Source organism: Varroa destructor, unplaced genomic scaffold, assembly GCF_002443255.2.
Source record: "Varroa destructor unplaced genomic scaffold, Vdes_3.0 BEIS01000001.1, whole genome shotgun sequence".
NCBI classification, from domain to species: domain Eukaryota; kingdom Metazoa; phylum Arthropoda; class Arachnida; order Mesostigmata; family Varroidae; genus Varroa; species Varroa destructor.
Genome location: NW_019211454.1, coordinates 63,826,937 through 63,842,588, shown reverse-complemented (window position 1 = coordinate 63,842,588; position 15,652 = coordinate 63,826,937). Strand labels below are relative to the sequence as shown.

Genomic DNA, 15,652 nt, shown 5'->3' with positions numbered 1-15,652 from the left:
AGAGAACGATAAGGCAAGGCGCGCCTGAGCGTCCCGACCCTAGCTAGCCGGCCCTAGCTAGTGGCCAAACCGTAACACGTTTGAAGGACAAAGCCTGAGACGCCGGAGGACCTTACAGTGACGACGAGCATGTTTTCGTTCTCATAGGTTCATCCCGTCTCATCTCATGCAGTTTGTGCGATCTAGACAGGTTCTTCACTACTCTTACCTTTTATCACTTACTGCGTTTTTACTAGCCGCACTCTATCGCACGCCGCTCATAATCAGATACAAAGACGAACGTTGACTATGACTTTGATAATAAGAACGAGCAGGAAAAGAAGAACGAGCAACACTCCAAGCTGCTGTATATCGCCGTCACCATCGGCACTTAGTGGATCTCTATACTTCTCTAACCTGAGATCATAAAGAAAGGCGGCATGAAAGAGTGTTCCTTTTCTACATATACCTATGGCTGGTTATAGGGCGAGATTAGAGATACCGGGGCGTCAAGCGGTGTCACATCAGGTAGACTGAGAGAAAAACAAAGATGAACACAGAAAGCTTAGGGCTGTGTGATAATTGTTGATGCTCAGAGCAGAAGAAGCATGCTCTGAGCATCGCACAGTAACGTTGGTTTGCTTTCAATGCAAGCAGCATCCCAAAATCAGCATCGTGTTCCGGAACTACAACACGATGCACGTACATGCTAACGCAGGAGTTTAAACACACATGTAGGCACACAGTGACACACACAAGGACCTACAGATATCAGAAATGGTAACAACAACGATTGTTGGCGACACCGTCAAAAGGCTGCTGCCACTGCCCATCCCATTGGATGAAGCCGGACGGTACTTTACGGTTCAGCCTCCGCCTTCGTCTAGCCCCCGTCTGTTTTTCTGCTTAGTGAGTATCGAGTAGCGATGAAGCAAGCTGACAGGCGAGCGTTTGAATAACCGGGCGGACATACGTGTGTGTATTGTGATGAAACAGCTTGAAGGAGGCAATTTGGCCACTGTAGACGTTTTTTTTTGCTTTGTATTTGACTCGTTGCACAGAGAGCGAATGATGCATCGTTCAGATGTCAGTTTGTTCTCAGATGCCTCTTTATTTATCGGTGCTGTTTGTTATTGCTGCTCCAACGAAGGAGCGAACGCCGTAAATTTTCCGAAAAAATGACAGAAGACAGGATTATGATTGTATTGTTCAAGACTTTGTCAGTTGATAAAGACCGGGTGTCAATCCACGCTTGCCACTGCTACGACCGTAAGTCCGCTGAAATACACTATTGTATAAAGAAATGATTTCTAGGTGTCTCTAAACCAACCCAGCCTTTTATCGAATGATAGATAAGGATATAAAAGAAATTTCTTTTCAGAGAAATAGAAATGGGGCGACAAAGATAAAAGAATCTCGTTTATATGTATTAACAGCGACACAAACTAATATACAGAGACATGTATAGTTGAGGGTATTTAAAAGTAAGAATTACGGATATATAGGTTTGAGTGTATGAACGTACAGCTTAATAAAATAATCCTCATTGTTTTCAAACAAGTATCAAAATGTCTATTACAAAGAAGCAGTTACCATCGGAAAGACGAAGCATGGCAACTATATAAGACTTTAGCTTAGCCGTTTATGTACAACTTAAAGTTGGTAGCACCAGGAACTCTTCTGAATATTCATTGCATACTGTTGGAGTAGCGACTATTTCGCCCAATTGTTTAGCTTCCATTGTTTATTATCTACTATTAACTTAATTCGATCTTTCTAACCTTTCTAAAGTTATTCGATGGTCAATTTTCGCAGATGCGTTACACGGCCCGTAACAGTAATTACTGATAATGCTTAGAACGTCACGTGTTAAACAGAGCAGACATTTTACCTCTGTTTTCGCACGCTGCCTGAGAACAATACTCTGCACACCGTTCAACATACCGTATAAAGAGGTAAATGTGCTTAGAATCGTCGTTTAATGTTCCTCTTCTACAGTTCCACGCTATCTCCATGTCTACTTGAAGTAAATAGATCCAACAACCCTAGCAAATTGCCGCCAGATATTTCTGCCTGTACCCCACCCGCCAATCCAAAAACATATGTAGATAGGTACGAGGTTTGGATTGAGTTATAAACGCGCTTAGTCATGTGTTGCTGTGAATTTTCGGCAATAATAATATTCAAATGTATACAAGCCAGCACGCAACAACAGTCACGGAGCCCAGAACGTGACACTGATCGGTTTATGGCGGAGTCAGTAGCAGCGATAGTGGCATAAAGCAGCAGTAAGCAGCAGAAAAAGAAGAACAAAAATGATGGACAGAACAATAGCTCGTGAGCTAGGCTACGAGCGCGGAGAAGCCGTCAGATTAACTAGAAGTGTGGATCCGCTTGAATAATGAGGGTGAACTCGCGTTAGGGAAAGCGGGATGGTAACGCGCGAATGCCGACCCATTCGTACAAAACAAGCAGTGCGAGGAGGTTGTTCCATACGATGGCGTAATGATAGAGGCCAGCTCTATGACATTCGGCAACGCCTGTTATTGCCGGTACATCTTCTATATCAACACTTTATTCTAGTAATGATGCTGTCTCATTGCTCGGTTATAGAGCAGCTTCTCGTATAGTTGTTCGCCAGCCTCGCTTGGCTAACAATACTTGATGTTCGTCCTTAGTTTCCGGCCTTTTCGTAGGTCAGTAACGACCACTGGTTCGGATGAGAAAAGCGTATTGGAGTTAGGGCTGAAAGGTAAAGCGTCAAGATCTTATCAAACTCCTTCAATGTTTGATGAACTAAGACGTTCGCCACAGCATTTTGCCTTCGTCCATGTCTTTATGATAATATTAAACTGCTCCAGCTGTTGAGGACTCACTCAGTCGTCTGTGTTACCCCACTCGTCATCGTGACATTGAGATCAGTCCCCGCCCGGCCCCTCCTTTCCGTCCAGTAATACAGCTCCTATTGTGGAGAACGCGGACTGGATTGGAGCTGGACCGGAGAGTAAGTATGAAGTATGAAATGTACCACTAATCGCTCCTGAACAATGTTGCAATTAGACAGTCTCATTAATCCCCAAAGAATGTTGTTTTCACCATTATTAGTTGATATCTATATCCGTTAGCCATGCGGCTGGTATTTGCCCATTCAACTTCTTCGTAACGACTCGTCAATTATGATTGTGCTGTCACATTTTAGAAATTGCAGTTGCCATATTCATGACGGATGCCGAGGATGTTCAGTTTAGATCTAACCAAACTGATGAAAGTCAAGCAGTATACGTGGTCCACAAGCAAAGCATTCTTGTTACACGTGCTACTTACAAGAAGTGCTCACGCACATATAGGAGATCCATAGACACGTCGGCCACGATGTATAGTATAACAACAGCTGTTGTTCCAACTGCGGTAGCAAAAAAGTTATGACGCTTCTCAGTCTGCCGTCGCTGGTCTGGCTTCCACAAAAGAACCAACAGTGATGATCGTGGGAGGAGGCGGCATCGAGGACGCGTATTGTTTATTCAGTCTCCTTTGCGGTGTTGGCGTGCCGGGGAAGAAAAGGCAACGCAAGGCGCTACGCAACGCACCAATCCAAGCTGCGGGCTGCAGATCTGACGCAGGCTGCTGAAACCACTGCTCCTGTCGTCACTACTGCTGTCGCTTTTTACCCTGCTACTACTGGCTGTTTCACTATAGCAACACAGAATAGGTCTTCCTGGAGCGAGTCGGTGTGCCGACGAAGTTCAGCCTCGTTGGCTCCTGGCTGGGGATGACGAAGCGGGTCAAAAAAGGGGCACAGAAACGCGTTGGAGAAAAGCGAGCCTCATGTAGAATGGGAGGAAGAGGGCTGAAAAGCCTCGCCGTTTCGAGTGGAACGCTCGGCAACCCTATACCGACCGAGAGCCTCTTCCATTCTTCTTCTTTGTATGTAGGGGGAAACAAACGGGGAACGCTGGAACCGAACGCGCTTCTAAGATAGATGGCCCCAGTATCCCTGAGACGAGATCACGGCCAAGCCTTCAAGCTTTTACCTAAGCGAACAACCACTTTCCTACACCTCGTCCCACCTCGTCGTTGCCTCTACAATATCCTTCCACACACCCATCCCCCAATTTGGTAAAAGTTGGCTCCACTTTTTCTAGTTGCTTTCATCCAACGACTAGTCAATCCTGGTCCTGGCCAACTTAGGAGTGGTCGCTTTTTCGCACTGCTTTTCAGCCACAAACTCCTTTTTCCAAGCCAAGTGGTGGGACGGTGCGACGCAACTTAGGCTCAACCCGGTGCTGCGATCAGTCGTTGTAGCAGTGGTAGCACGAGTGAGAACAATAATGAAGGCCAAGGACAGTAGGCTGTCAACCTTGGATCGCTAAAATTATTTTGCTTCCTGACGGCAGATGGCGAAAAAAAAGAAATAGAACACAACGTAGGACAACCTGGGGTGTCAAAAAAATGGAGTGGAAAAGTAAAGGCTCTACGAAGCCGTACTATTGAAACGGCCGCTGCAGCTGTTGTGGTAACCACTGTTGATGGCATCGTTCTTGTTTACGTATTTCTATGACTGCCTTTCCTGCTATTGTTTTGCTGTGCAGCTTCTCGCCCCCTAGCAGAAAAAAGGAAACCTTGTGGGTTTTTTCTCGTAGCTTATTACTCGACAAGGTGTAGCACAGTGTTTAATTACTGACATATGACGTCAATCGGCAAATACCAATAGCCAAACTGGGTAGCTAGGCGTAATTATCATGCAATTTGTAAGGCCAAATTTTTAGATGTTTTCAAGCGTACATAGATTATTTATGAGCATCCTTAGTATTTTGTGTTGTTGGTCTTTATAAATCCTAAGACACCTTAGTTGGTCTATATAAATCAATCCTAGTTACTCTTACAGATTACTTACAGCATGATTTATTCAATCACGTTAATCTTCACACAGTGTTTAACGTAGGCACTTTGAAATCATTATATTGTCTTTTATACAACAGAAAGTCATATTCTAGAGCTCTTACATTACATAGCCCTTATAGTATATATCGTATTGTCTTACACTGTTCCCTTAAAGTAACGCAAATTTCAGTGTTCGAATACTTTTTGAGAACCATTCAGGACTTCTGCATTCCCATCTTAGATAACGAAATCCTCTATGTAAAACAAAATACTCATTATTTTCTAATTATGGTAGGAGCAGTTATAAGAATCTATATAGGTTTTCGTTTTAACAATGTCATCATCATCTTTATTGTTATATAGGTGAAACACATCGAACCGAATCGGTCAACCCAGCATTATTTAACCTAACATCCTGTAACCGACACCTTACAGTGAACCGACGACGGAGCTCGTGGCCATCAGTTTCCTATTCAGCCTGCATGCAACCACCGTACTAACATACTGACACCCCACTACGCGAGTGGCAGAAAGCCTGCAAGTAGAACTTCAGGCTATCCATTTAGACACCACTGTAGTAGGCACTAGTTTGTCTCTCAGCAGTCAGCCAAAGAATGGTGAACTCACTCTAGCCAGCGATTACTCAACCTCCTCATCGACCGCGTCCTTTTGACCGGTTTAACCACAAACAGGACGGGCCGACCCACCTCGTCTGTTGAGACGGTCTCGCCCTAAAGGGTTCCTTGGCCCTACCCGAACTGATCCAGTCCCTTGGACGATATCCATGTCAGCTTCATGAATCGGGAAGCGGTAGAGGTTATGCGTGAGAGTATAGCCTACCCAAAGAGGAAGGGAGACTTGTGTTTCTTCCATTCCCATGGCCAGTTAGCAGTAGCGGCGGTAGCAACCCAACGGAACCTCACAGGAGTTAGTGCGCCATAGTCACGAGCACCACTGCTTTAATAACACTAGCCAGTGAAGAAAAACGACACAGCAAGGGGGCTGGCTAACTGCAGGCGATCATTCATACTAATTCTTTCTGCTCCCAGACCAACAAACCACGCTTGCCTGCCTTATTGGCCCCCAACAGTATTGCAGTCGTACAAACCCTACATTTCTCTCAACCTAACATTCAGTCCAGCGAAATCAACCAACCACGAAGGTGTCTAACACCATCTAAATTGTCTAATGCTTTGTAGAGGATCTTCCGTCACGCAGTCCTGAATGCAGCCGAGGAAAGCCCGCATCCAACAGCCCTTTCAGGGCTCAGCCGACGCGAGTGAGACGCGTATTATTCTTGAAGATAGAGCAAGGCCCGTACGACTCAGTCAATAAGCGTGTGAGCAACGAAGACTGCCCCATTCAATTACTAACAGCAATCGTCTTTTTCGTTCTCTGGCTTGTCCAGTTGGCTTAGACGGTCTCTGTGGGGTAGTCCTATGTGCATGGGAAATGCACGCACCTCCGGTCTACCACCCACTGGGGGATGACAATTCTCAAGCAACTTTTCATTTAGTGTCTGACATCCATACATAGACTCACGCGCTTCCTCATTTTGAAGACTAATAGGAAACTTGTACTGGGTACCCCTCACATGTCTATTATGCCATCCCTGGCGGGAAACAATCGAGTACTCGAACCAGAAAAGAGAATGAGCTACTGTTCACTGTTATCTCCCACTTTCTCTCAATTGCTTGAAAGATAAGATTTATCTATCTTCTATCTTTATATTTTTCTCTTGTTTATCTGTTTTGGCTTTCGCACGCATATCAATGCGTGGTTCTCTTTATCAATTCCGAAGGCAGACGGAAACGCTGTATATGGTTAACAGGCAATTTTACAGAACTCCCTCAATCGAGTAAAAACGAGAGCTCACAGGGTAGCCAAGATAAATTGTGCGCAACTGATACTTTCAGAAGAGTTTCAGTTTATTATCGTACTAACTCAACGCTTAAAGAACTGTTTCCTGTGGATCTGACCCCCTGCACATCTGACACGTGTCCCGCTCATTTCCTAACTCCACTGCATGGTATGGCCGTTGCAAGCGACACATGTCGGCGATCAGTTCTGCTCCAGAGCAAAACGAGTTACTGTGAAGCAGCTGTCAAAGGTATGGCTGAATGAATAGCCAACGGTATCGAGTTCTTGCAAGGACCCCAAGCGAATTATGAAAGAATTCGCTTGGGGTCCAACATGCTCAGAACAGCTAGTATTATATGCCGATGATGTTAACTCCTTTGGCCAAGAGAAAAACTTCAAAAACGACCGACTAAGTGAAAACACAGCGATGTCGGGCCACGAATGATGCGCAAAAAAAAAAAAACAAGGTAGAGCTTATAGTCCAGCCACCTGCAGGCCGTGTTTATAGGTCTGCGTTAACATTATAGGTTACCGGTTAGCCAATAGGCGTGCCGTCTTAACCGTAGATGTATGTGTGTTTTTGTGACGCACCAAAAGCAAACACAAGCAGGCTGAACAAACAGGAGATAAAGTTAGTAGCACATCACTTTTATCAATTTAAAAAGTCTTCATTTTGCCTCCTTCACTAATACCCCCATCTCAAAAAGGTTAACGAGAAACTGTCATACTTTTACTGATTACAATTGGCATTCACACACTGTATAATTGAATGAAATTATACCGCTTTTCTGCTACTGAACTGTTTGTTGCCACGGTAAGCGGATTATGGAACCTATGCTAAAAAGTGTGCGCGTATGTGTGTCTAGCGCGCACAGCTTGTACGTACACGTGTGCGCAGTTTGCCTATAACTAGATTCTACTGACGAAATTTTTTAAAGTTCTATTTTGTACCATTGCGGTATCGCATAATATGATAAATGGGTAACGACTGAAAGGGAACCATCGAAGGCAGCAGTAAACACAACTGCTTGTCCTTTTCTACTGATGACCACATACACAAATACGATATGACCCATTAACCCCATATGCGTTAGGATATGCTGCGCTTTTGATTAAGTTTTTCTTTAATCTAAAGGACTTACTATTATCTTTACGCGTCAATTAATTTACCTCTATCATAGATTACGTATGCTAGCCAAGAGTCAGTCTCGCGACTGGAATACCACTTACAAGCGCCACTTTAAAAAAAAGAACGATAATGTAACAAACCTGTTCTTATTCCATTCCTCGTCTGGAAGGCATCACCCGCTCACAAAGCTTAACTGTATATATTGAGACTCATCAGTGAATGAGGTAATGCATTCGTCTACCAATCTATAATGCTTAGATGTTCAAACTAAAAGTTGGATTCCGGCTCTTAAATCAAGAGATCCCAGCAAAAAGTCGACCTTATCAGCTAATCTGCAATAAGACGATTGCCGCAAATATGTGCGCCAGTGTAGAACTTGGACGCCTTGTGAAATACTTATTTTTTATTATTATCATTATGAATATTACACATATCTACTATTCGAGCAGAACAGCTCCTAGTTTTAATTTCTAATAGCTGCTCTTGTTTTACATTTTTATTGATCAGCGTTGAACCCGCATTAGAGTTTATACAATGTATGTGAAAAGGTTCTTATATTTTGTAAGAAGCCCGCGCTTTTACACCTGCTTATAACGGTAAACAAGTATACTAGCAAAACATTTTGCATGACTCGTACCGTCTTGCAAATTATTCTTCATTTACTAGTTTGATGCTCTTCGTACACATATAATTTTACCATTGAAGGTTATAGAAGTTACAATCCGACATTTACATATATTTATCAACTAATCCAGCGAAATTTCCGCATATAGCGCCTACGGCAATATCCGCCTATTTGCATCTATTGATGTACTAATCCATACAGAACAATGACCTACACATAATACTCCGCCTTATCCATAGGCTTGCTTCGTATTTGAATTGCCAAATCTCCCTGCGCGTGTAACTCAAAAGGATCCAGTAGCCATGTCGCTTTGTGCCCTGCGTCTTCAGATTAATGCTGCATAAGCCATCTTGTTATAAAAAGCTCGCTTTTTCGCGGGAGAGGGAAGCATCGATAGCGGAGCGTCGGCAACGGTGGGCGAGGAGGTTGAGAACGACATCAGCGATTGCAGCGCCATTCGCGCCGACAAGTCCGTTGCAGTCTGCTTCACCATCTTTCGACCGCTCGAACAGCGATAACATTGGGCGACCACGTTCTGTTTTGGTAATTGAGCTTGTGTTCTGTGGAGCGAGGTGCACCAGAACGATACGAGTGTGTCATTCGAATTCGCAGAAAATACACGGCGTTGAGCTTGCTTTTTGCCCAGGATAAATTAAATCGACGTCATAGTTGATGTGGATATAGTTCGACCTGCTTTAACGAGGTTAGAGCATCAAGTGGAGGTGGGAGACTCAAGTTTTGTTCGAGTGTACATACAGTGGTATTTTGTAAAAGGCAAAAAATAGAGCTATTTGCTGATGTTAAGGTTAAAGCGTATCTATTATCGCTACGATTTCTTAATACGGATGAAGTTTGCTCGTATGCATGCCTTCTAGATGTGAAGTTAACGCTCTGGAACGCTTTCACGTAGTAACAAACGACAAGGAGATCAAGACAGGCCCCAGAGAGGTTTATTTGTCAAGAATTTCTTAGCGTGTGCCATCAGCGCGATTTAGTATGGCTGTCCGAGAAGTCGCTTTTACCTGCGATGGGGCGGGTAATTATAACGTACGTGTATGGGACCTTCAGAGCGGGAGTCCGTTAGCGACCTATTCAGGTGGAGCATCGCAGCCTCGGACGTTGTCCTTTGTCAAAGGAGACTACATCATGTCAGCTCAACGGGATAAGCCGTAGGTGTTTACAGATTTTTATTTGACAATCCATTCTACTATTTATACTTTATGTAACATTGATTGTTCGAGAATTTCCTAATCCTTTATATGCTCTCAAATTATATCTCCTGCATAGTGAAGTAGTAATAACCATCATGGCAATATCTTACAATGTTTGAGTAATGGGCATGGTATATCTGGTAGGGATTTCGGACGAATTTCTCAATATTCTCTTTCAAAAAAAACGCGTAAAAAGATAGCTGGATTCTCTGTCGGGTATCCAATTTATAAAGTGGACTTGTCCGTCAAATTTATGATTAACATTTACTTAGAATTGTAGTTCAGCCCATTCTCTTCCGTTTTTTTAAACTGTTTTCGAATTTTACTGTTTGTATGTCATAGAATTTGTGTGGTCGAAATTTTTTTCTGTTGGAAATACTTTTAGAGCATTCAGCTTGTGGTCGTTTCGGCAGTATAACCAGGTAAATCGGAAATTCGCAGCTCCAGGCAAAGTCCGAACCATGGATATCTCAGCCAGTGGAGAGTTCTGCGTGGCCGGTATCGATCAGGAACTCTTTATCTGGGACGTACAGGGCGGCACTCTATTAGGCATATTACAGGGACATTACCAGCTGGTCTCAGTGGTAAAATTTACAGAAGATGACCGACACATCGTATCAGGCTCACTGGATAGCGGTATCTGTGTATGGAATGTGAACGATTTAGAGCGTTTAGCTGACGGAGAACCTGTACAGCCGATCACCGTTCTCAAAGATCACACTCAGGCGATCACCGATATCTCTGTACGAGGCTCTCTTATCGCGTCCGTTAGCACATCTGGAATGCTCGCTATTCATAATCTTCGTTCATCGGGTTGGTTGGATCTCAAGAAAAATTTTTCAGTGCCTGCGGAATCAGTAACTTTAAGCAAATTGCTCGACGCCGTCTTTGTTGGCTTCCGTGATGGGAAAATTGTTCGGATGTCGCTACGCGATGGGGAAGAGTTAGAATTCACTGGACATTCGGGGCCTGTTCGCAGTCTGTCCTGCTGGGCCCATTTATTGCTATCGGGTAGTGATGACTGCACAGCGCGTCTTTGGGACGCGACACACGGTCACCTTGACCAGACATTACGCCACGATGGACCTGTAACGAATTGCAAGATCGCTCTGCTACCAGCGAATGCACTCGCCAGGGAGACGAACCGTAGTAAAGGTAAGCTTTCTATGATGATTTTTTACTGATACTAAATATTCTTTAACTGCTCAAGAGTTTCTTTGATATCAAATAAACTTACGCACAAAGTGTTTGTTTCTATCCTTAGCACTTCTTCCGGTCAAGAACTTCCAACGTACCGTCAGTTTCGCTGAAGTCTTCCATGAACCCGAATATCAACAGGTCCCCTCGGAATGGAACGAAATCTCATCAACAGTTCCGGCTCAGGAAGTCATAGCTGCGCAGGCAGCACCACTTAGCAACGAGGAGCGCACTTCACTGGCAAATCTGGCTGCAGCCAATTGCGATATAGTTTCTGTATTGTACAATATTCTATAGATGAGAAAAGACATTATTCTCAATTACCTAACTTTCATGTATCTCATCTTTTAGACCATGTGTTTTTTAGTTTTTTTTTTTTTTTTTTACTCTTTGCGAAGGAAACAAGTGTTGTACACTTATCCTAGATTTACATACAGTGCACACAATAATGATAAAATATTGACAGCTATTGGAATATTGAGCACTCCTATTGCATAACGAAATTCACGTTCATCGACGTGCTGAAAATTATCTTGTATTTATTTAAGATATTTACATATAAAGGAGCGGTCTACGTGGGAGAATCGTCTGATTTTCAATATAAGCTTCAACAAGAACAGACCACACCGTTAACATGCTAGATATCTACATATTATGCATGCATAGTTTCTTACAACGGCAAACATAGGTAGTGAACCAAGAGTCTATACAGAAAAATAAATTCATAATGAAACTGTATAATAAAGTTCTCAAATCTATCATTTTTGAGTGTAGACGAGTGTGTTTATTGTTGCTAGTTGCAGTCAAAGTGACACCGCAATAACTACCTAAGTTAGCTAATCATGTACATTTTGCTTCGGATATAGCTGGGACAAAGTTAAAATCTTAGCGCAAGAACGAAAGAAAAACGTGAAATTAAAATGGCTAAGTAATAGCAATTGCAAACCCTACAAGAAGTACACCTATCTATAAAATTAAAAAAAGAAAGATCGAATATGCAGTGAAGTCAAATCTCACAGATTTTACATAATGGGCATTCAATATCCGTTACATATCAAAATTCGAAGTCGATCAAACATTAGCATCTTTTTACCAAAATGTTCCAGCCTAGTTCACTAGGTCCAGTAGTCGATAGCGTTTCATGACAAACGCTTGCTAAAAGTTTCTATTGAAAGGTATATTTCTCTATACAGCATAGATTACTATGCTGAAGTCTTTACGAAAAATGTTGCCTTATATCAAAGTACCGCTTATTATATTACGAGACCTATTACTTTGTGAAAAAAATTCAGGCAAGCGTAGTGCAAAATTTTGCTGAAGCTTGTTCGTGTTTTGTTTCTATTTTTACGAGAAGAAGGCATACCAAGGGCGTAAGACTCGCGGCAAATACGAAAGAACGTCGTGTTGAACTGAGGACAACGTCCGCACACTCTACCTATGTGGTGGGAACGCCTGGCGGTTCAAGATACAACAATAAAAATCACTGACTTCGGTTTCGACACTGACCAACGCCGTTTCATTAAGTAGATTCCCAATTAAACTATCTCACGTTATCCGAATCCGAGTCGCAAGGACGGAATACGTAATGATAGGTAGTGTAACAGGAACGTCACAAAAAAAAAAATAAGGAAAATGAATTCCCATATGATATACAATGTTATTCAGAATCACCTGTATTTTTTTGATAGCTGGTGTAGATGAAAAAAACGAGACGGTGACTTGCATTTTTATTTATTTTGAGAACGTAACAGTTTTGTGAAATAACGATAGGGTAGTTAATTATAAGACCTATTGAATTTGGGAGCAAAGTATAACGTGTATTTCACTCTTACAGCAAGTGGTAGCACAAGTGATTCTCCAGTTTACCGCGAAGTGCTAGTTTTCGTTTCAATATGCGCTGTAAATGTTTGACAGTTTTTTCGCTTACGTTTTTGAAAACATATACTCTCCACCTTCGTTGTGCAAAACAAGTTTGGAGCCGGTAGGCCGAACGCAGTCACCATCTATGGATTTTGAACAAATCAGTGTTACCACTTCGAGATACATTGGAGACAAATAGAGTCGTTGAGATGGAGAGTCCAATTGGTGGAGTCCACGATATAACTAAAAGAACCGAACAGGCGCATCTCAGAGAACCTGAAACGCTGCATTCATTAGACCAATCACTTTCCCTCTACTCATAGGCCGTATCGTATTTATATATTAGGAATTCGATCAGTGTAGAGTGCTTTCGACATTATGTAAAATCCTTTTAAGTAGTGGCGCAGTGTGCCTAGAAAAACTCTTGATTCTTTCTAAAGAGTCTTAGCTTGAAAACAGCTACGGTTTTCTTGTGAGCCTAATGAGCTGTATAAAAGGGTAAATTTGCCGTTAAAAAAAACCGCGTTTCTCTAATACATAGCAATAAAGGGAGGATACAATGTTGCATGCTATACATGAACATTTACTGTCATTCAAAATGATTTTATATTTTACTCCCTCCAATAATGAGGGGCGCCCGTTGCTTCTTTTAGCTTTTGATTCGGTCGTTATCTTATGACATTCGATCATCATTATCACAACCAGCACCAAATGCTATATATATATATATATATAGTACCTGGCTTTTCCAAGCTCGAACATATTCCCACCTTCTTCCTGACATAACATAAGCATAATGTGTCCACTGGTTCGGCTACTCGTATCCTAAGGTAACATTAATGCTGATCGAGCGACGTAGCGCTCCTGTGTAGAAAGGACTTGGGTCCCCACGCAAAGACATCACAGTATACTTCTCGTTTACGTGTTTGGTAGCTGAGTAGCTGTAGATCGAATGAGCATGTCCTCACATTCATGGCCTGGATGTTGCTAGGCACGCGGACAGGAACATCAACTTGCAGCAGATTTATGGACGGGGAGTTTAAGGAACGGAGAAGAAGACTATCCGGGTCGGGGAATGCTTGTAGGAGGGACTAGATGAATAGGATTTGTTCGATCGAAATACATCATCTACCTTTCATTCAGTAGCAGATGCAACGACGAGGAAGAAAAGAGAATTTGTCGTTTTATGAATGTTCCTACATTTCTATGGCAATATCATACATTGTCCATGCTGCTGTTTTTGTCCGTTTTCTCTCTCGTTCAGTGTTTCTCCCCGCCGTCGTCGTTGTTGCCGTTTTACTTGCTCGCCTGTACCGATTCAGCGAGCTATTGAATCGTTGCTGTTGGTGTCGCCGTTTTATCTACAAGTTGTGTTTGTACTGGGCATTTTGTTTCTCTTTCGTCTAGTCGCGAGTCGTCCCTGACTCCCTCCGCTCAAATGTTCCATTCCCTTTGAGATTCTGGGCGAGTTTGTCATTCAAACAATGAAAAAAAGTCAGTGAATCAGTTGGCGGGCTTCACCAATATATACCAAGCCTATTGTTACAAGAATTGAGAAGTATCGAAGTGCGCTTCTTTAACCTTACTAATTTTCACAGCGATTGATTAAGTATTGCGTTTGGGTACTTAGTAGGCGCTTGCTGTTGCTTCATGCCCGCATGCCGTATGTACCATCACCTTTATTCGTTCACCTGGTTTTCAATCCACATCGACGATTCGAACGTTCGACATGGTACGAGAAGTGATTTCTCAGTCGGCAATATACTCGAGCGACAGATCTAGAATCAACGATTCCCATCGTCGCGGCATCGTCGCCTTCGTCTACGATCATGAACACGTTCATATTTTCAGCCGTCTTTCGTACAGACACACAGGTTACAATTTAAGCCATCCACCGAAATTGAGCTGCGAGTCAGCTCGAGGTAGAGATATGTGTATACAATACAATCTTGCTTTTAACGTGGATCTGCGGCTGTCGAATAAGCTCACACGATTAACTTTCATGCTCATTTTCCTCGAACTGGTACGGTTGCTGCTACCTGTGACGACTGTACACGATCGCTGACTCGACTCCCCCCAAATCCACCCTTTTAGTTATTGCCTGTCTTTTAACGGCTATCTTACATCAGTTTCAACTAGATATACCTCCTCCTGTTACACCATGTTCTTCACTGTCATCATCATGCCCTCGTCCCTACCGCCGCATGAAGTAGTTGCCTTCCTCGCTCTCCTCTAACAAACTGACTCCTGGCAGCAAAGAGAATGGTAACGGAATGATTGGCCGTTTCAGTAAGATCTGCGTGAACATCGGCGTTATCTTATACAGTTTAGTTACCTACTATGGTATAGTTTGTAGACACGGCCTCAGCTGCACATAGAAACGTAACGAAACCTGTCCTTTCTCCCTATTATTTTCATGTGTTCTCTTCAGCGGTGGTCCCCTCCTGATCTTGTCCCTCACATCTAACATAGAAGCCTGCTGCTTTCCCGCATTGCTACTCCACCCTTTGCTCTATCGTTCTCGCTTCTCGGAGCGGTTAGAGCATGCTGGCTTCAGTTACGACAATAAAATCTTGGCGCTACGGCGACCATCGTCGTTGCCACCGCTTCTCTGGGTCACTTAGTTTAATATTTGGCCGTAAAAGACCTTGCAGCGGGTGTTTGGTGGCGCCGAAAGCCGTAAACTAAAAGTACCTGCTGCTGGCCTTCCGCCTGGACTGTTCCGGTTAGTCCTTCCTACCCTCACGCTCGACGCCGCTATCCGTGGGCCGTAGGATGACTGTTTGAGTCACACCATCAGAACCCCTCGTCGTGCACCATCCCTTCTACCAAGGATCCTCCTTCTCTCAACTCCTTCCTCCCGTATTTGGTGAAGCGCGTCGGCTCCCCAATCTACCCTGAAAAACTATC

General features: G+C 43.2%; 2 protein-coding genes across 5 annotated transcripts in view; one reads left to right on the top strand and one right to left on the bottom strand.

Moving 5' to 3' along the window:
- Window positions 1–15,652, bottom strand: part of LOC111249610 (roundabout homolog 3-like) — a 60,142-nt gene that overhangs the window by 42,576 nt on the left and 1,914 nt on the right. The gene's annotated exons all lie outside the window — the stretch shown is intronic.
- LOC111249619 (WD repeat-containing protein 18-like) lies at window positions 8,931–11,655 on the top strand. 3 transcript variants are annotated; one of them, XM_022803706.2, is made up of 4 exons: window positions 8,931–9,177; window positions 9,350–9,643; window positions 10,071–10,840; window positions 10,950–11,655. In XM_022803706.2, the coding sequence occupies exons 2-4, from the start codon at window positions 9,471–9,473 to the stop codon at window positions 11,177–11,179; spliced, it is 1,173 nt and encodes a 390-aa protein (XP_022659441.1). In that variant the 5' UTR covers window positions 8,931–9,177; window positions 9,350–9,470; the 3' UTR covers window positions 11,180–11,655. The 3 variants fall into 3 exon arrangements, with proteins under 3 accessions (XP_022659441.1, XP_022659433.1, XP_086841869.1); XM_022803698.2 differs by having other exon boundaries at window positions 8,931–9,196; XM_086985743.1 differs by having other exon boundaries at window positions 8,931–9,643.

Excerpts from the sequence above, each read along its gene's own strand:
- LOC111249619 (XM_022803706.2), top strand. The coding sequence starts at position 9,471 with ATGGCTGTCCGAGAAGTCGCTTTTACCTGCGATGGGGCGGGTAATTAT. Across the intron at positions 9,644-10,070 it reads TCAGCTCAACGGGATAAGCC|AGCATTCAGCTTGTGGTCGT; the intron begins GTAGGTGTTTAC and ends AAATACTTTTAG. Across the intron at positions 10,841-10,949 it reads GGAGACGAACCGTAGTAAAG|CACTTCTTCCGGTCAAGAAC; the intron begins GTAAGCTTTCTA and ends TTCTATCCTTAG.